This window comes from Scomber japonicus, chromosome 24, assembly GCF_027409825.1.
Source record: "Scomber japonicus isolate fScoJap1 chromosome 24, fScoJap1.pri, whole genome shotgun sequence".
Classification (NCBI taxonomy): Eukaryota; Metazoa; Chordata; class Actinopteri; order Scombriformes; family Scombridae; genus Scomber; species Scomber japonicus.
Genome location: NC_070601.1, coordinates 356,221 through 378,288, shown reverse-complemented (window position 1 = coordinate 378,288; position 22,068 = coordinate 356,221). Strand labels below are relative to the sequence as shown.

The window sequence follows — 22,068 nt, the reverse complement described above, 5'->3', positions numbered from 1 at the left end:
TGTTCAGGTTTGTTTCTTTCTTGTTTTTTGACCTCAGATTTGCAATTTTCAGCAAAGTATTTAGTACCTTGCACGGGGAAAACAAATCCAAACCTGAACCTACTTTATTTCTTTTTTTAATTATCCCACTTCTTCTTACCTTAGCTGGACCTTCCCCTCCAGGCCCATCTTTTCCAGTGTTGTTGTAAACACAGAGAGAAGCAAGAGACAAGGTAAACACGACATCACATCAACACAGGGATGCAAAGATTTACAGGTTTACGGTTTGCTCCTTGCTCCATAAAACAAAATGTAACATAAAACATGTTTGTTTGTTTGTTTACGATGGTCGAGAAGGGTCAGAAGGGTTTTTGCTGTATCAACAAACTAAAGGGTTCTAATATAGCAAAAAATGATCATAATAATAATGAAGTATAACACATAACAGTGATAATATATATAAGATATAAGTAATTAGTAAAAGTATAAAAGTATAAGTAGTAATAAGTAAAAGTAATTAAATATAAAAACCCAATACTTACATTTAAGTGTAAATTCTTCACCGCTTGGTGTCGCCATTGTTATGTTTTCCCGGCACTGAACAGCGGCGCTCAAAAGGTCTTGGGATCTGGGAGGCCGCGAAGGATAGCAGCGGTGCATCCTCCAAAAAGAGAGAAAAGAAGGAGCCTTGGCGTTGTGACGTAATCGGCCTTGAAATGCGAGAAAGGAGGATGCAGCCCCTGAATTGGGACACAGTCATATTTGGTAAAGGTGTTGTTAGAAAGACTGAGGGCGGAACTGAAGTTTGTTGTTGCCATGGTTACTTCCCGACCGGTTAATGCGTTACACGCTATGAAGCCGGATGATTGATTTTTCCTGTTGTGCCTTAAATGATAAGTTAGTTATAACAAGTGATGTTTGTTTAATCCTGTTTATTGTGTCTGCTAAACGTTAACATAGACATATATACCATGTGCTCCTTCTGCTCTAAGCTCCGCCCCCCCAACCAACCGGCCCACTCTACCAAACGCACCCTGCAGCTCTGCTTGTAGTTACGGCTGATGTCCACCGGAGGGCGACATTTGACCACAAACAGCTGATTGTTATATTTAATATCAGAAAATATATAATATATTTAAATTGGCTGTTTAGAAAAACAAGAGACATAATAAAGTGTGCAGAGTAATTAAACATTTACACATAAATAAATAATCTTTTTTTTTAAGAACAAAATGTTTTTTAAAATAAATATCAGTAAATTTTATTAATTTAAGTTTTCTTTAAGTTAATAATTTTATATATTAATATTGTACAAAATAAAATAAACATGTGTAAATATTTTACAATCTAATAAAATGTTATAATAGTAATTTAAAAACCTTTCAGCAGTTTATAAATGTGTCTGCAGCTCTGCTTGTAGTTACGGCTGATGTCCACCGGAGGGCGACATTTGACCACAAACAGCTGATAGTTATATTTAATATCAGAAAATATATAATATATTTAATGTTCGTGTGAATACACACACACACACACACACTCTCTCACACACACACACACACACACACACACAGACACACACAGACACACACACACACACTCTGATAGTTTCCATTGAGTCAGAAGTGAGTGAAATATGAAGGACTAGTCCAGTAAAGCCTGGTTAGCAGTAGCACTATTGTTGCTATTATGTGTCCTGACAGCATTACTGTGTGTTTGGCTAACTAACATTACACAGGCAAGCCATACATATTTACATCCTCACTTCTCTCCCTTTGTGCTCTACAATATGTGGACATACACTGTGATAACACACAGCACTAGTCGGAAGCATTCCTATTGCTTCCTGTTACTATTTTATAATGCTTGTTGCTAACGTTAGCCAGTAGCCACATGCTAAAAGCTCAGAACTATGACGCTAGGTCGCTTAGCTTAGCTTTAGCTCGTTTATGCTAACAGCAAAACAGAACCGGGACCAGTCTGAGTAGAAGAACTGCTTTGTATCATAATTACTTTATATCATCATTAAAGAAAAAGCTCGAGCTCCTTTTGCCATAAAGAGGAGACGCTGCATCGACCGCTAGTGCCTATTGGCGCTGACGAGCCGTTGGGCCTCCATCTTGGAACGGTCACGCGCTCCACTGACGAGCCGTGGGGCCGCCATCTTGGACAGGTCACCCGCTCCACTCAGTGTCATCTGTTTGGAAGGCGCAATGAAGTGTCAGCACATTTAATAAATCATAACTCCCTGAATACTTAACTGATTTTCACGCGGGTTTTTTTGCTGCAAACGTCATACATGTAGCTATGATACAGGACACATGGTTTGGTGTATATTAATATTCATAGTGGGCTTAACAGTAATAGAATATTTTGATATGTGATATATATATATATATATATATATATATATATATATATATATATATATATATTATATATATATATACTACACTAATATATGATAGAGATGCAGAAGCAGATAGAGGCAGTAAAAGTACTGCTCAACTTTTTTTAACAATAATAATTTTTTTAATAAATTGAAAAATGAAGAAACAATATATGAATACATTATATATAGATACACACATATACTTTACATCTTCATTACTTTATATCATCATTAAACAAGAAGCTCGAGCTCCTTTTGCCTCTCGCAGTGATCTAAGCTCCGCCCCCCCAACCAACCGGCCCACTCGACCAAACGCACCCTGCAGCTCTGCTTGTAGTTACGGCTGATGTCCACCGGAGGTCGACATTTGACCACAAACAGCTGATTGTTATATTTAATATCAGAAAATAAATAATATATTTAATGTTCGTGTGAATACACACACACACACACACACACACATACACACTCACTCACTCACAGACACACACACACTCTGATAGTTTCCATTGAGTCAGAAGTGAGTGAAATATGAAGGACTAGTCCAGTAAAGCCTGGTTAGCAGTAGCACTATTGTTGCTATTATGTGTCCTGACAGCATTACTGTGTGTTTGGCTAACTAACATTACACAGGCAAGCCATACATATTTACATCCTCACTTCTCTCCCTTTGTGCTCTACAATATGTGGACATACACTGTGATAACACACAGCACTAGTCGGAAGCATTCCTATTGCTTCCTGTTACTATTTTATAATGCTTGTTGCTAACGTTAGCCAGTAGCCACATGCTAAAAGCTCAGAGCTATGACGCTAGGTCGCTTAGCTTAGCTTTAGCTCGTTTATGCTAACAGCAAAACAAAACCGGGACCAGTCTGAGTAGAAGAACTGCTTTATATCATAATTACTTTATATCATCATTAAAGAAGAAGCTCGAGCTCCTTTTGCCTCTCGCAGTGATCTAAGCTCCGCCCCCCCCTCCCAACCAAACGGCCCACTCTACCAAACGCACCCTGCAGCTCTGCTTGTAGTTACGGCTGATGTCCACCGGAGGGCGACATTTGACCACAAACAGCTGATTGTTATATTTAATATCAGAAAATATATATTTAAATTGGCTGTTTAGAAAAACAAGTGACATAATAAAGTGTGCAGAGTAATTAAACATTTACACATAAATAAATAATTTTCTCTTTTTTTAGAACAAAATGTTTTTAAAATAAATATCAGTAAATGTTATGAATTTAACTTTTCATTAAGTTAATAATTTTATATATTAATATTGTACAAAATAAAATAAACATGTGTAAATATTTTACAATCTAATAAAATGTTATAATAGTAATTTAAAAACCTTCCAGCAGTTTATAAATGTGTCTGCAGCTCTGCTTGTAGTTACGGCTGATGTCCACCGGAGGGCGACATTTGACCACAAACAGCTGATAGTTATATTTAATATCAGAAAATAAATAATATATTTAATGTTCGTGTGAATACACACACACACACACACACACATACACACTCACTCACTCACAGACACACTCACTCACAGACACACACACACACACACTGATAGTTTCCATTGAGTCAGAAGTGAGTGAAATATGAAGGACTAGTCCAGTAAAGCCTGGTTAGCAGTAGCACTATTGTTGCTATTATGTGTCCTGACAGCATTACTGTGTGTTTGGCTAACTAACATTACACAGGCAAGCCATACATATTTACATCCTCACTTCTCTCCCTTTGTGCTCTACAATATGTGGACATACACTGTGATAACACACAGCACTAGTCGGAAGCATTCCTATTGCTTCCTGTTACTATTTTATAATGCTTGTTGCTAACGTTAGCCAGTAGCCACATGCTAAAAGCTCAGAGCTATGACGCTAGGTCGCTTAGCTTAGCTTTAGCTCGTTTATGCTAACAGCAAAACAAAACCGGGACCAGTCTGAGTAGAAGAACTGCTTTATATCATAATTACTTTCTATCATCATTAAAGAAGAAGCTCGAGCTCCTTTTGCCTCTCTCAGTGATCTAAGCTCCGCCCCCCCCTCCCAACCAACCGGCCCACTCTACCAAACGCACCCTGCAGCTCTGCTTGTAGTTACGGCTGATGTCCACCGGAGGGCGACATTTGACCACAAACAGCTGATTGTTATATTTAATATCAGAAAATATATAATATATTTAAATTGGCTGTTTAGAAAAACAAGAGACATAATAAAGTGTGCAGAGTAATTAAACATTTACACATAAATAAATAATCTTTTTTTTTAAGAACAAAATGTTTTTTAAAATAAATATCAGTAAATTTTATTAATTTAAGTTTTCTTTAAGTTAATAATTTTATATATTAATATTGTACAAAATAAAATAAACATGTGTAAATATTTTACAATCTAATAAAATGTTATAATAGTAATTTAAAAACCTTTCAGCAGTTTATAAATGTGTCTGCAGCTCTGCTTGTAGTTACGGCTGATGTCCACCGGAGGGCGACATTTGACCACAAACAGCTGATAGTTATATTTAATATCAGAAAATATATAATATATTTAATGTTCGTGTGAATACACACACACACACACACTCTCTCTCACACACACACACACACACACACACACACACACACACACACTCTGATAGTTTCCATTGAGTCAGAAGTGAGTGAAATATGAAGGACTAGTCCAGTAAAGCCTGGTTAGCAGTAGCACTATTGTTGCTATTATGTGTCCTGACAGCATTACTGTGTGTTTGGCTAACTAACATTACACAGGCAAGCCATACATATTTACATCCTCACTTCTCTCCCTTTGTGCTCTACAATATGTGGACATACACTGTGATAACACACAGCACTAGTCGGAAGCATTCCTATTGCTTCCTGTTACTATTTTATAATGCTTGTTGCTAACGTTAGCCAGTAGCCACATGCTAAAAGCTCAGAGCTATGACGCTAGGTCGCTTAGCTTAGCTTTAGCTCGTTTATGCTAACAGCAAAACAAAACCGGGACCAGTCTGAGTAGAAGAACTGCTTTATATCATAATTACTTTCTATCATCATTAAAGAAGAAGCTCGAGCTCCTTTTGCCTCTCGCAGTGATCTAAGCTCCGCCCCCCCCCCTCCCAACCAAACGGCCCACTCTACCAAACGCACCCTGCAGCTCTGCTTGTAGTTACGGCTGATGTCCACCGGAGGGCGACATTTGACCACAAACAGCTGATTGTTATATTTAATATCAGAAAATAAATAATATATTTAAATTGGCTGTTTAGAAAAACAAGAGACATAATAAAGTGTGCAGAGTAATTAAACATTTACACATAAATAAATAATTTTCTCTTTTTTTAGAACAAAATGTTTTTAAAATAAATATCAGTAAATGTTATGAATTTAACTTTTCATTAAGTTAATAATTTTATATATTAATATTGTACAAAATAAAATAAACATGTGTAAATATTTTACAATCTAATAAAATGTTATAATAGTAATTTAAAAACCTTTCAGCAGTTTATAAATGTGTCTGCAGCTCTGCTTGTAGTTACGGCTGATGTCCACCGGAGGGCGACATTTGACCACAAACAGCTGATAGTTATATTTAATATCAGAAAATATATAATATATTTAATGTTCGTGTGAATACACACACACACACACACTCTCTCTCACACACACACACACACACACACACACACACACACACACACACACACTCTGATAGTTTCCATTGAGTCAGAAGTGAGTGAAATATGAAGGACTAGTCCAGTAAAGCCTGGTTAGCAGTAGCACTATTGTTGCTATTATGTGTCCTGACAGCATTACTGTGTGTTTGGCTAACTAACATTACACAGGCAAGCCATACATATTTACATCCTCACTTCTCTCCCTTTGTGCTCTACAATATGTGGACATACACTGTGATAACACACAGCACTAGTCGGAAGCATTCCTATTGCTTCCTGTTACTATTTTATAATGCTTGTTGCTAACGTTAGCCAGTAGCCACATGCTAAAAGCTCAGAGCTATGACGCTAGGTCGCTTAGCTTAGCTTTAGCTCGTTTATGCTAACAGCAAAACAAAACCGGGACCAGTCTGAGTAGAAGAACTGCTTTATATCATAATTACTTTCTATCATCATTAAAGAAGAAGCTCGAGCTCCTTTTGCCTCTCGCAGTGATCTAAGCTCCGCCCCCCCCCTCCCAACCAAACGGCCCACTCTACCAAACGCACCCTGCAGCTCTGCTTGTAGTTACGGCTGATGTCCACCGGAGGGCGACATTTGACCACAAACAGCTGATTGTTATATTTAATATCAGAAAATATATATTTAAATTGGCTGTTTAGAAAAACAAGTGACATAATAAAGTGTGCAGAGTAATTAAACATTTACACATAAATAAATAATTTTCTCTTTTTTTAGAACAAAATGTTTTTAAAATAAATATCAGTAAATGTTATGAATTTAACTTTTCATTAAGTTAATAATTTTATATATTAATATTGTACAAAATAAAATAAACATGTGTAAATATTTTACAATCTAATAAAATGTTATAATAGTAATTTAAAAACCTTCCAGCAGTTTATAAATGTGTCTGCAGCTCTGCTTGTAGTTACGGCTGATGTCCACCGGAGGGCGACATTTGACCACAAACAGCTGATAGTTACATTTAATATCAGAAAATAAATAATATATTTAATGTTCGTGTGAATACACACACACACACACACACATACACACTCACTCACTCACAGACACACTCACTCACAGACACACACACACTCTGATAGTTTCCATTGAGTCAGAAGTGAGTGAAATATGAAGGACTAGTCCAGTAAAGCCTGGTTAGCAGTAGCACTATTGTTGCTATTATGTGTCCTGACAGCATTACTGTGTGTTTGGCTAACTAACATTACACAGGCAAGCCATACATATTTACATCCTCACTTCTCTCCCTTTGTGCTCTACAATATGTGGACATACACTGTGATAACACACAGCACTAGTCGGAAGCATTCCTATTGCTTCCTGTTACTATTTTATAATGCTTGTTGCTAACGTTAGCCAGTAGCCACATGCTAAAAGCTCAGAGCTATGACGCTAGGTCGCTTAGCTTAGCTTTAGCTCGTTTATGCTAACAGCAAAACAAAACCGGGACCAGTCTGAGTAGAAGAACTGCTTTATATCATAATTACTTTCTATCATCATTAAAGAAGAAGCTCGAGCTCCTTTTGCCTCTCTCAGTGATCTAAGCTCCGCCCCCCCCTCCCAACCAACCGGCCCACTCTACCAAACGCACCCTGCAGCTCTGCTTGTAGTTACGGCTGATGTCCACCGGAGGGCGACATTTGACCACAAACAGCTGATTGTTATATTTAATATCAGAAAATATATAATATATTTAAATTGGCTGTTTAGAAAAACAAGAGACATAATAAAGTGTGCAGAGTAATTAAACATTTACACATAAATAAATAATCTTTTTTTTTAAGAACAAAATGTTTTTTAAAATAAATATCAGTAAATTTTATTAATTTAAGTTTTCTTTAAGTTAATAATTTTATATATTAATATTGTACAAAATAAAATAAACATGTGTAAATATTTTACAATCTAATAAAATGTTATAATGGTAATTTAAAAACCTTCCAGCAGTTTATAAATGTGTCTGCAGCTCTGCTTGTAGTTACGGCTGATGTCCACCGGAGGGCGACATTTGACCACAAACAGCTGATAGTTATATTTAATATCAGAAAATATATAATATATTTAATGTTCGTGTGAATACACACACACACACACACTCTCTCACACACACACACACACACACACACACACACACACACTCTGATAGTTTCCATTGAGTCAGAAGTGAGTGAAATATGAAGGACTAGTCCAGTAAAGCCTGGTTAGCAGTAGCACTATTGTTGCTATTATGTGTCCTGACAGCATTACTGTGTGTTTGGCTAACTAACATTACACAGGCAAGCCATACATATTTACATCCTCACTTCTCTCCCTTTGTGCTCTACAATATGTGGACATACACTGTGATAACACACAGCACTAGTCGGAAGCATTCCTATTGCTTCCTGTTACTATTTTATAATGCTTGTTGCTAACGTTAGCCAGTAGCCACATGCTAAAAGCTCAGAGCTATGACGCTAGGTCGCTTAGCTTAGCTTTAGCTCGTTTATGCTAACAGCAAAACAAAACCGGGACCAGTCTGAGTAGAAGAACTGCTTTATATCATAATTACTTTCTATCATCATTAAAGAAGAAGCTCGAGTTCCTTTTATCATAAAGAGGAGACGCTGCATCGACCGCTAGTGCCTATTGGCGCTAAGGAGCCGTGGGGCCGCCATCTTGGACAGGTCATCCGCTCCACTGACGAGCCGTGGGGCCGCCATCTTGGACAGGTCACCCGCTCCACTAACGAGCCGTGGGGCCGCCATCTTGGACAGGTCACCCGCTCCACTCAGTGTCATCTGTTTGGAAGGCGCAATGAAGTGTCAGCGCATTTAATAAATCATAACTCCCTGAATACTTAACTGATTTTCACGCGGGTTTTTTTGCTGCAAACGTCATACATGTAGCTATGATACAGGACACATGGTTTGGCGTATATTAATATTCATAGTGGGCTTAACAGTAATAGAATATTTTGATATGTGATATATATGAAGTTTGATAGGTATTTATATATATATATTACACTAATATATGATAGAGATGCAGAAGCAGATAGAGGCAGTAAAAGTACTGCTCAACTTTTTTAATAATAAATAATATTTTTTTAATAAATTGAAAAATTAAGAAACAATATATCAATACATTATATATAGATACACACATATACTTTACATCTTCATTACTTTATATCATCATTAAAGAAGAAGCTCGAGCTCCTTTTGCCTCTCGCAGTGATCTAAGCTCCGCCCCCCCCCCCCCAATCAAACGGCCCACTCTACCAAACGCACCCTGCAGCTCTGCTTGTAGTTACGGCTGATGTCCACCGGAGGGCGACATTTGACCACAAACAGCTGATAGTTATATTTAATATCAGAAAATAAATAATATATTTAATGTTCGTGTAAATACACACACACACACACACACACACACACACACACACACACACACACACACACACACACACACACTCACTCACAGACACACACACACACACACACACACTCTGATAGTTTCCATTGAGTCAGAAGTGAGTGAAATATGAAGGACTAGTCCAGTAAAGCCTGGTTATTATATATTAATATTGTAAAAAATAAAATAAACATGTGTAAATATTTTACAATCTAATAAAATGTTATAATAGTAATTTAAAAACCTTCCAGCAGTTTATAAATGTGTCTGCAGCTCTGCTTGTAGTTACGGCTGATGTCCACCGGAGGGCGACATTTGACCACAAACAGCTGATAGTTATATTTAATATCAGAAAATAAATAATATATTTAATGTTCGTGTGAATACACACACACACACACACACACACACACATACACACTCACTCACAGACACACACACACACTCTGATAGTTTCCATTGAGTCAGAAGTGAGTGAAATATGAAGGACTAGTCCAGTAAAGCCTGGTTAGCAGTAGCACTATTGTTGCTATTATGTGTCCTGACAGCATTACTGTGTGTTTGGCTAACTAACATTACACAGGCAAGCCATACATATTTACATCCTCACTTCTCTCCCTTTGTGCTCTACAATATGTGGACATACACTGTGATAACACACAGCACTAGTGGGAAGCATTCCTATTGCTTCCTGTTACTATTTTATAATGCTTGTTGCTAACGTTAGCCAGTAGCCACATGCTAAAAGCACAGAGCTATGACGCTAGGTCGCTTAGCTTAGCTTTAGCTCGTTTATGCTAACAGCAAAACAAAACCGGGACCAGTCTGAGTAGAAGAACTGCTTTATATCATAATTACTTTCTATCATCATTAAAGAAGAAGCTCGAGCTCCTTTTGCCTCTCTCAGTGATCTAAGCTCCGCCCCCCCCTCCCAACCAACCGGCCCACTCTACCAAACGCACCCTGCAGCTCTGCTTGTAGTTACGGCTGATGTCCACCGGAGGGCGACATTTGACCACAAACAGCTGATTGTTATATTTAATATCAGAAAATATATAATATATTTAAATTGGCTGTTTAGAAAAACAAGTGACATAATAAAGTGTGCAGAGTAATTAAACATTTACACATAAATAAATAATTTTCTCTTTTTTTAGAACAAAATGTTTTAAAAAAAAATATCAGTAAATGTTATGAATTTAAGTTTTCTTTAAGTTAATAATTTTATATATTAATATTGTACAAAATAAAATAAACATGTGTAAATATTTTACAATCTAATAAAATGTTATAATGGTAATTTAAAAACCTTCCAGCAGTTTATAAATGTGTCTGCAGCTCTGCTTGTAGTTACGGCTGATGTCCACCGGAGGGCGACATTTGACCACAAACAGCTGATGCTGACAGATGAAACTCAGATTGTGTTCCTGTTTGCAGGTTCTTATCTATTTTATTTATCATTTCAACATCTCAGAGGGAAATATTCCCATTTTAACACCTTCTTCTTTGTTTTCTTCTCTTTTTTCTTCACAGCGCTCTATGATGTCTATTTATTTTATTTTATAACATAAGTTATTTAGTTTCTTTTTGTTTAACTCAAATCAATCATACTGACAGGATGAACAGGAGGAACATCTTTACTGTTCTTATCAACACCTGACTGCTGCTTTAACACAGATTATAAGAACTGTGAACTTTTCCTTCACTAACAGGAAGTGAAACAGCTGATTCAGCCGTAATAAATCATTTAAATGTCAGATTTGTGCAGCAAGCTGAATATTAATGTCACTGCAGCTTTGAGAAGAAACCAGTGCATGTGATGCAGTTCTTACTGGTTTTCTGCAGAGTATTGTGTCGCTTCTTATGATTCACGCATCGACTGTTTTCAGCTGCTTTACACAATCGTCAAATCTGTGAGATGTAAGAAAGTCGTCATGTTTTCTGTTTATTTAGTCTGAGCAACAAAAAGGGATTCAACCGGCACTGATATATGACAGGAATGAGCAGCCAATCACAGGAGGAGCTGCTGATGTTTAGGATGTGACAGGAGAAATGATGTAAATGATGTAACTTTAGAGTGAAGGCAGAATGTTAAGTTCTGATACCATGAGAAAGTTTAGATAAGTGTTGTGTGAAGACAGATAACATGGTCTATAAATAGATTTACACTCTGCTGATAAACAACATTCTCCAGCTGTCAGGAAAGGAAAGGCTGTCTGTCTTCATCAGGTGCTTCAGGTATTAAACTCAAAACTTCACAATACACTTGATACTAATTGATCCTCACTGTTCAGTCTGACTGTGTTAAACATTGGATGCAAGAACATGTTCCTATTTGTTCTTAAATGTGTCGTACTTTACTAGTGAGCCACGTCAGATTCACCAAACACTCGTATCAGCAGGAAACAGTCGTAAATGACCTCGGTAATCATGATGAATCCCACCTGTTCTAAATGAATTCCTGACACCTCAAAACACCACATAAGGTCAGCCGTCCAGCAGGTTGTAGAGAAGCTCCATTCATCAAAACGCCACCAAAGACTAAGAAGAAGAAGTTTACCAGCTCTCAGAAACACAGATGATTATTTAGTGTTAGTGGAATTAAAGGTCCAGAGAAAGAAAGAGGAACAACGAGCCGCGCTGTGAACGCTGTCTCAACTGTTGCTCCGTCACACAAATGAACAAAGAAATGATTTAACATGAATTAGATGCCAAAAAACATTTCACTAGTGGTGTTATCATCAAGGAGCCAAATCATAACCTCCATCACCTATATTTCAATGAAATGAATAAAAGTCAGTTTGCGTTGTGGAAAAGTGGCTTTGTAGTTTCAGCCTCTAATATTTATGTTGCATTATATCATAGTTTCAGTTGTCAGTTTAAATGACTGATATATCTGCCTGAATAGTTAAATAGCTTCTACTTTAATACTAAAGTAGCCTGATACTGTAGCAGAGTAATGTCATGATTATGGATTCAGAAGAGCAATTTATATATTACAAAATAATATAATTATTCAAAGCAGCCTAATAAGTGGGACATAATGTATTAGTCAGGGTTTGAAGTACAGGAGAGCCGGGGGAAGCTTGGCTCTCCTCAATAAGACATGAGCTCCCCTGATTAGAGGCGTCTCTACATTACTGACAATTTAATATTCAACATTATTCATTTCTCTGTAATGTGGTAGTCAGCATACAGTGATGAAGAAAAGGAACTCTGAGATGGAAAATGCCATCAGACAGTTAGACAGCAACAAGTCATGTTTTATTGCTTTGGAGAACGGCAGGTTGGTTGTACGTGACAGGTACGACAGGTCTGCACCACTCCTACATTTTGTTCCTACTTAAGAGAAAATCCTAAATAAAGAAAGCTTGATGTTTGTAGTCAGTGATCAGAAGCTGGAGCTGATGCACTGGGCTCCTCTCTCCTCTCCTTCCTCTCTCTCTCCTCTCCTTCCTGTCTCTCCTCCTCGTCCTCTCTCTCCTCCTCTTCCTCTCTCCTCTCCTTCCTCTCTCTCCTCCTCTTCCTCTCTCTCCTCCTCTTCCTCTCTCTCCTTCCTCTTCCTCTCTCTCCTTCCTCTCTCTCCTTCCTCTCTCTCCTCTCCTTCTCTCTCCTCTCCTTCATCTCTCTCTCCTCTCCTTCCTCTCTCTCCTCTCCTTCCTCTCTCTCCTCTCTACTCCAACCGGTCCAGGCAGATGTTCTCCCACTCTGAGTCTGGTTCTGAGGGTTCTTCCTGTTAAAAGATGTTCTCCCACTCTGAGTCTGGTTCTGAGGGTTCTTCCTGTTAAAAGATGTTCTCCCACTCTGAGTCTGGTTCTGAGGGTTCTTCCTGTTAAAAGATGTTCTCCCACTCTGAGTCTGGTTCTGAGGGTTCTTCCTGTTAAAAGATGTTCTCCCACTCTGAGTCTGGTTCTGAGGGTTCTTCCTGTTAAAGGGAGTTTTTTCTCTCCACTGTCACCAAGTGCTGCTCATGTGGGAATGTTGGGTCTCTTTAAATGATTGATTGATTGATTTATTGACATATGTGTTATATTAAAGCAGCTGATCTTTGAGCTCTGAGCTGCTTTATGCTTTTATTGGTGTTCAGTGTCTCAGTGTGACAGCAGCCTGACGAAGCTCTTTATGAAACAGACCTGGTCCAGACAGCAGAGAGCTGCACAGAGAAACCCTCCATGGGAAGAAGTTGAGTAAGTGGACCTTTGTTTGCTTTGAATTGTCTTCATTAGGATCTCTAATGTTTCCTCTTCATCACAAACAAGCTGCTCTGTGTTTGTTACTGTGTTGACTTCCTGAACAGAACAAGACTCTCATCACTTCATCACTGATTTCTTCTGTCTTTGATTTCCTGATTAGTTTTTCTGTCAGACTGCAGAATAATAATGAACCTGTGTGTGTGTGTGTTCATCAGGTGCTGCAGGTTACCAACATTTAAAGGTATTAAACTCAAAACTTCACATTACAGTTGATACTGTTCAGTCTGACTCAGTTAAACATCAACTCATATAAAACTATAAAAGCAGCTCCTCATATCACATCCTGACACAAAAACTGGACTTTGATCCTCAGGTTGTTCATGAAGGATTATAATTCATGTTTATTGAGGTCAAAGTTAAGCAGTAATCATTTTAATCAGTTATTTTATAACACAATGAACTCAGTGAGCTGTCAGTTAAATGTGTTAAATCTCATGAATGTAAATGTAACGTTCAGCTTCTCTTCACATGAACGTCATGATGATTCTTTTTTCTAACAGCACACAGTGAAACACTGAGAAACCATCAATACAACAATAAATATAGAAAAACATCCATCAACTGTGGTCATGTAGTGAGTCTTCCTTCCTGTCCCGCCTCCTCTACAGGTGGAGCTCTGACTCATCAGGAAACAGCTCACCTGTGATAAAAACCCTTAGTGACAGCCGTGGAGTGGAGAGTCTTTGTCTTCAGCAGTTTGGACTGTTAACTGTAAGTTTGCTTTGTTTCATACTTTAACTTTCTCTGTGCATGTGCCATTAGCAGAAATAACAGTGCAAGATTCAGGGAGAGTATTCTTAGTGAGCAGCATCCATTTAGTTTAGTCTGTTTAACACTAACTTATAAAGGTGCATAAAGGTGGAATATGCAGGATTCAGAAGAGGGGACAATATCATTTATGTAAATAGAGAACAATATTAAACCTAACAAGAACCTTGTGGAACAGCTGTTGAAATAATATTTATGAAATCAGAGTGAACATCATCCATTTTTACACTCTGTGATCTATTAGAGAATTAGTTTTTAAACCATAGACAACGGACAGAATCAAACTGAACCAATATACTTTTTATACCAGTACTGAGTGATCGACATTATCAAATGCCTTCAACAGGTATAAACAGAGCAGCACAAGATATTTTACTATCCAGGACAAACACAACGTCATTTAAAAACAGTGACGTTGTAGATATGATGCTATCTATCGGCCTAAAACCAGACTGAAGGGTGTGAGCACAGAGATCAAAGAGAGATAAGACCTGAGCTGATTATTAAACAGTGATTCCAGGATTTTAACAAGTCAGCATATTTTGGAAATAGGGCGATAATTATTAACTATAGATTAATTACCACCTTCATGTAGGAGAAGGACAGATTCTGCACTGTAGATGATTAGACTTGTTTCAAGGTAACTGCTCTTCATTTGTCTCAGTAAAGTATTCAGTCTGTTTTTCAGCTCAAAATGAGCAGAAACGAGTCTGAAAAGTGGATTCAAAGAGATTAAAGACGCCACAACTCATAAACTCATAAACTGAGGAAACTTTAGAGACAAATAATCCAGTTTCAAGCATCTTTAACTTGAATTTCTGACACTTCATTTCTTATATGAAGCCAAACAGACTTATATCTGATGTTAAAACTAGTTTTAAGGTTGGATGATGTTTGATAGTTGACAGGTTTTGATGCTAGTTTAATGAAAAGTTGTTGAGTGGTGTTTTTCTGGTCAGGAGGTTTCTGTGCACTGTGGGAAAAGAGGATGTTGAGGTGAACGGAGCTGAGGAGTCCCAGAGTTCAGACAGACTGATTTAGAGAAGCAGTTACAGACAAACGTTCACTTCTTTATCATATTTTTATTGTTTTACTCAGGCAGAGGAAGTTCAGGGGGACGACATGTAGAAATAAAGAACAAGTGTGTAACGGAGGAGGAAAACAAGAACCCAGACAACTAGACCAGAAACCCGGACAAAGAGAAGAAATGGCCTCATCCAGCTCCGACATACAGGTCAGTGTGCTCCAATCTATCAATAAACATCTGGATGGTGCTTCCACCAGGAGATTAACGTCACTGTGTGCTGAGCTCCACACGTAGACTACTTTGTGTTCACATTCTGCTTTAACTCATGGGTATAGATTTGGGTTTGGAAGGTGTTGCTGGATTGTCCAAACGTCACAGAACTGAAAATGACTTCACTGCATAAAACTAAGTCAGCTGTTGTTAGCTAAGTCAAATATAACTTCTCACCTTTCTGACCATATATGGTTTTAATCACTGACTTTAGATTTGTCTTTACCAGAGATGGAAAAAAGAGGCTATCACCGGTCTTTAAGCAGCTCTGTCTTCACACTGTAAACACTACACGCTGCTGATTTTACAGGACTTTCAGGTTGTTTCTGAGTCTACAAAGTCGACATCAATCATGACAAAACATCCGTCCTGCACAATAACATAACATGCTTCAACAAGTCCAAATGATGCACATCAGGCTCCTTCATTTCCATTTAGCTGCATTAGCACCACCTGCTGGATGGTTGTTAAACTCTCCTCTGAGTTCCAACACTAACAAAATACCATCTGATGCATTCAATTTAGCAGTTATACACACACATACTGTATGTACATATAGCTTAAAGTAACTGACACAAAGCAGAGTATTTATGGCACCACTATAAACACAAGTGTTCATCATTTAAAGTGTAAATATTTTAGATCAAAGACAAATGACTAAAGCACCTGATGGAGATTTATTCACATGATATATTTTAATAAGACAAGAAAAAAAGACCAAACATGAAGATACCAATAACACATGAAATAGTGATGGTCCAGCTGTTCCTCCCAGCCCACACAGATGTTATCAAACCATTTGTGGCAGTTGTTGCTGTCCTACAGAAAACATGCTGTAGTTCTTCTGAGAACCAATGACATTAAATCTGTTGAATGTGGTTCTTTAAAGACACACCTTCATGCAGGTAGCCCTGTTGTAATTCAAATCCCAGCCGAGTCAACCCGGGTTAAGTAAAGCCAGCACATGCGTATAGGAAAAGGCCGACTGACTGACTGACTGACTGACTTTTGTCGTCTGCAAATTGATCAGATCTGTCCACATCATCTTCAGTGCTTGGCTTAATAATCATATTTTTGTCATTCCTTTTAGACAGGAGAAAAGATGGAGACACCTACAGAGGTCCTCTTGGGGTGTTTGAAGGATTTGCGAAAAGCGGAATTAGAAGAATTCCAGTGGTACCTGTGTCAGCAGGAGGTCCTCGAAGGTTTCAAACCAATCCCAAAAAGTCAAATGGAGGAAGCAAACAGAATTAAAACATTGGATCTGATGGTTGAGAAATATTGTGAAAACGCCGTTAAAATGGCCATAAGGATTTTAGGGAAGATCAATAGAAATGATCTAGTGCAGCGTCTCTCCCACCTCCCAGAACCTAAAGGTAAGTCATGGAAAGATTCAAATGTTACAAAGATATTTAGAAATGCTCAGTCGATGGTCGGTGGACTTGTTTTAGATTCTTCAAGGTGTTTCTCCTCTCATCCAAAAGTCTTGTTTAGTTCTGACTGACTGGTGGGAAGTTACAGGTGTTGAACCTCTGCAGGGCCGTTTACACCTTTAAAGCTGTGTTCACACAGAATGCAAAGCCAATATTCACCTCGTGTTACTCACACAAGTTTTACTGCTGGATCATTTGTGTTTATTTGGCCCAACAGCCTAAATACTAACTGTACATTAAGTGTAAGCCAGCTAGCAACAGACACACCACTGTATCTTTGGGAGTGTTCCTCTGTGTGTTTGTTAGTTCAGCCTCTGACTGAACTCAGGACTCAGCAGGAAGTCTGGTTCTGTCTATTATTTCCCTCCAGTTTCTCTCCTTTTTCTCTCTCCTCTCTGTATGTTCATGAAGTCTTTAGTGTGTTCATAAAGACTGAGAGAGACTCTGTGGATCAGAGAGAGGAGCCCCCACTCTCCAAAATGTACAGTTAGACTCTGCAGCTTAATGTAGCAGGTGCAGTTCAGGCTCAGCAGTACAATAACACTCACTGTTATCACAAAAGCTTTTACCTTCATTCCCAACAGAAAGTTTTAGAACAGAATAGAACAATTATTTTTCGATGTACAGAGTTCCCACTGCTTCCCTACACATACACATCTCTACACTTAACTATCATGTTCTTGACCATCTTGGATAAAGTGAAAATAATGGGAATATACCCATCTCCAAAATGTCAGCCTTAGAAATTAGTCTCAGGGGACTTTTTCCGTGGTGTGGATGAATTCTTAAAAAACCAATAAACATAATTTCTTGCTGTAATGTGGTTGGTAACACAGGTTACTGGACATAGTAAGTGTAATAATATTACTGAAGTCCTATATGTAACAGGTTATGATAAGGATGATAAGGAGCTCAGTCTTAGAGAGGTTAAGCTGAAGGTGGCGTTCCTTCACTATGCCGAGCTATCAGCAATGCATGATGAGATCTGTGCTGATACTGTGAGGTCTTCCAGCAGGAATGATATGGAGATCTGGATGAGTAAGTGGGAGTGAATGTTGGAACATCAGGTTCAGAACAAAGCAAATTTCCCATGTTGGAAAGGTGTGCAGTTTCAGAGCCTCTGCTTGTTGAATATGATTTAATGATACTTCCGTAATGCTGTGAAACTCCAATGAACTGAATAGATATTACACTTTTATGTTTATGATTGATATTTTCTACCACAGCTTCTCATTTCTGTCAAATGTTTATTAATTCAGAGGTTCTTGCTGAGGCAGAGGAGAGTGATAGACCGGGTGAGATGGAGAAAGAACAGACAGACTCAGAGAAGAAGAGAGAGGATCCCCCACTGACCTCTGACTCAAGACCTCCAGGTATATCAACTCTCACATCTACACTTGGTTATTCCAGTGTTACCTTCTCTGATATTTATTCTGAAACAATAATTCTTGGTTTAATGTATATTTTGATTATATTTATTGGTTACATATAATGTTATCAGACTTTTATTTACACTTATAAACTTATTTTAATCATATATGTCAGTGACTCTGTATCCATGATGATTCAGTGATAGAGAACGAGCTCATAGTGCTGCTGAGCACCATAAACTGAGCTGTAAAGTAATACTCTTTAGCTTGGGACACTTGTACTTTGTACCTATCATGGAAGCTTCTTTATTATTTTACCTGCAGGAATAAGATAAAAATGTCGGATACACTAAATATTAATGTATCTGTTCCACCGCTGGCTGAACTCCAAATCATTGTGTGTTATTTTGTAGTTAGACACGTTTTTATCTTAATATAATAGAGATATCTGTGCCACTCCAAAATGACCACTGGTCCCCTCCTGCGTCTCCCTCCACCACTGTAGGGTTCAAGTTATTTCAATTCATCTTTTATTGTTGTTTCTTCTTTCAGAAACTCATCTCAAATGCAAACGCACATTAAAAACCAATCTGAAGAAAAGGTTTCAGAAAGTGTTAGAAGGACTTTCAAAAGCAGGAAAAATCCCTCTGAATCAGATCTACACACCGCTCTACATCACAGTGGGAGGGACTGCAGAGGTCAATGAGGAACATGAGATCACGCAGATTGAAACAGCATCCTGGAAACCAGACAGACCAGAAACAACAATCAAACATGAAGACATCTTTAAAGCCTCATCTGGACTAGATGAACCAATCAGAACAGTGATGACAAAGGGAGTGGCTGGCATTGGGAAAACAGTCTTAACACAGAAGTTCACTCTGGACTGGGCTGAAGACAAAGCCAACCAGGACATACACTTCACATTTCCATTCACTTTCAGAGAGCTGAATGTGGTGAAAGAGAAAAAGTACAGTTTGGTGGAACTTGTTCATCACTTCTTTACTGAAACCAAAGAAGCAGGAATCTGCAGGTTTGAAGAGTTCCAGGTTGTGTTCATCTTTGACGGTCTGGATGAGTGTCGACTTCCTCTGGACTTCCTCAACACTGAGATCCTGACTGATGTTACAGAGACCACCTCAGTGGATGTGCTGCTGACAAACCTCATCAGGGGGAAACTGCTTCCCTCTGCTCGCCTCTGGATAACCACACGACCTGCAGCAGCCAATCAGATCCCTCCTGAGTGTGTTGACATGGTGACAGAGGTCAGAGGGTTCACTGACCCACAGAAGGAGGAGTACTTCAGGAAGAGATTCAGAGATAAGAAGCAGGCCAGCACCATCATCTCCCACATCAAGACATCACGAAGCCTCCACATCATGTGCCACATCCCAGTCTTCTGCTGGATCACTGCTACAGTTCTGCTGACCATGAAGTGCAGTAAGATTGGAGAGCTGCCCAAGACCCTGACCGAGATGTATCTCCGCTTTGTGGTGCTTCAGTCCAAAGTCAAGAACATCAAGTATGATGGAGGAGCTGAGACAGATCCACACTGGAGTCCAGAGAGCAGGAAGATGATTGAGTCTCTGGGAAAACTGGCTTTTGAGCAGCTGCAGAAAGGCAACCTGATCTTCTATGAATCAGACCTGACAGCGTGTGGCATCGATATCAGAGCAGCCTCAGTGTGTTCAGGAGTATTCACAGAGATCTTTAAAGAGGAGGACTGTGGGCTATTGAAGGTGTTCTGCTTCGTCCATCTGAGTGTTCAGGAGTTTCTGGCTGCTTTTCATGTCCATCTGACATTCATCAAGTCTGGAGTCAATCTGCTGGAAGAAAAAACATCCTGGTTGTCTAAAATAAGAAAAGTCAAACCAACACGTTTCTACCAGAGTGCTGTGGACGAGACCTTGAAGAGTCCAAATGGACACCTGGACTTGTTCCTCCGCTTCCTCCTGGGTCTTTCACTGCAGACCAATCAGCCTCTCCTACGAGGTCTGCTGACACAGACAGGAAGTAGCTCACAGACCAATCAGGAAACAGTGGAGTACATCAAGAAGAAGATCAGGAAGAATGTGTCTGCAGAGAGAAGCATCAATCTGTTCCACTGCCTGAATGAACTGAATGATCGTTCTCTAGTGGAGGAGATCCAACAGTACCTGAGATCAGGAAGTCTCTCCACAGATAAACTGTCTCCTGCTCAGTGGTCAGCTCTGGTCTTCATCTTACTGTCATCAGAAAAAGATCTAGATGTGTTTGACCTGAAGAAATACTCTGCTTCAGAGAAGGCTCTTCTGAGGCTGCTGCCAGTGGTCAAAGCCTCCAACAAAGCTCTGTAAGTACTCAGATAGATTATTTTAATATTCTACTTTCTTTTCAAAATGTCAGAAAAATACATAAGTTCTTATTGGTTTTTGTCTCCAGACTGTCTGACTGTAACCTCTCAGAGAGAAGCTGTGCAGCTCTGTCCTCAGTTCTCAGCTCCCAGTCCTCTAGTCTGAGAGATCTGGACCTGAGTAACAACAACCTGCAGGATTCAGGAGTGAAGCAGCTTTCTGCTGGACTGGAGAGTCCACACTGTGGACTGGAAACTCTCAGGTCAGGATTCATCAACCTGTTTAACAGATGAATTTAAACTCTGAATGATTTCAGAGGATAAACATTAAACCTGTGTAGGATTGCTCCTCTGATATGATTTGTTAAACTAGTTTTTACCTCAACTTCAAATGTCATGATATTTCAGTGAGCTGTTGCAGCTCAATTTTTTCTTTCCTTGCCTGCTTATTGAGGCCTGATACTCAACAAGTCCAATGTCACTTTTATATTTTGAGACAATACATCAAGAAATAAATTAAGCAATATGGGGTGGGGTAACTTTTTACAAAAGTTCTGACATGAAAGCAGCATTTATGTTGTCCTTCTTTTACACCTTCAATAACAATCATGTCTTTAAAAAGGCTCCATCAGTGTTTTTTGGCCAACCAACGGTTCCACTCAATGAATCTGAGTTTCATCTTCAGAGCTGTGGGTGTTGGGTTCCCTCTGAAGCTGTAGATGTTCTCCTTATATGTCCACCAGGCTCTCAGTGTGTTGTGTATGAGAAAAACAATCTATGTTAACCAGATACAGTAGAACATTTTTAACAATACTGCAGCTACAATAATGAGTATCAAGCCAATTAAAGTAATTATGTATAATATAAACGGTTTGGGAAATCAAATTAAGAGAAGCAAAATGAAAGAGGGAAGAAGTCTGTAGTGGATTTTGGATCCTAATTAAAATAAAAAGCTTGTTATCAGGGCACCACTACAACAACTATACAATCAAATACCGTAATTCAATTTAATAGACTTAACTAAAGTCAAATTACTGAATCAGTCAAATATCTAAAGTTATGAATTATAGGCGTCAGAGAACCAAAATGTATTCACACCAGAAATAAATTGTACACACACACACACTTTGT

The 22,068-nt window shown here is 38.6% G+C and overlaps 1 protein-coding gene across 1 annotated transcript; it reads left to right on the top strand.

Annotated features, from left to right (window-relative positions):
* The first annotated feature begins 19,068 nt into the window (after positions 1 to 19,068).
* Positions 19,069 to 20,941, top strand: LOC128354573 (NLR family CARD domain-containing protein 3-like). The gene is made up of 2 exons (XM_053314792.1): positions 19,069 to 19,078; positions 19,158 to 20,941. The coding sequence occupies exons 1-2, from the start codon at positions 19,069 to 19,071 to the stop codon at positions 20,939 to 20,941; spliced, it is 1,794 nt and encodes a 597-aa protein (XP_053170767.1).
* The last annotated feature ends 1,127 nt before the right edge of the window (positions 20,942 to 22,068 follow it).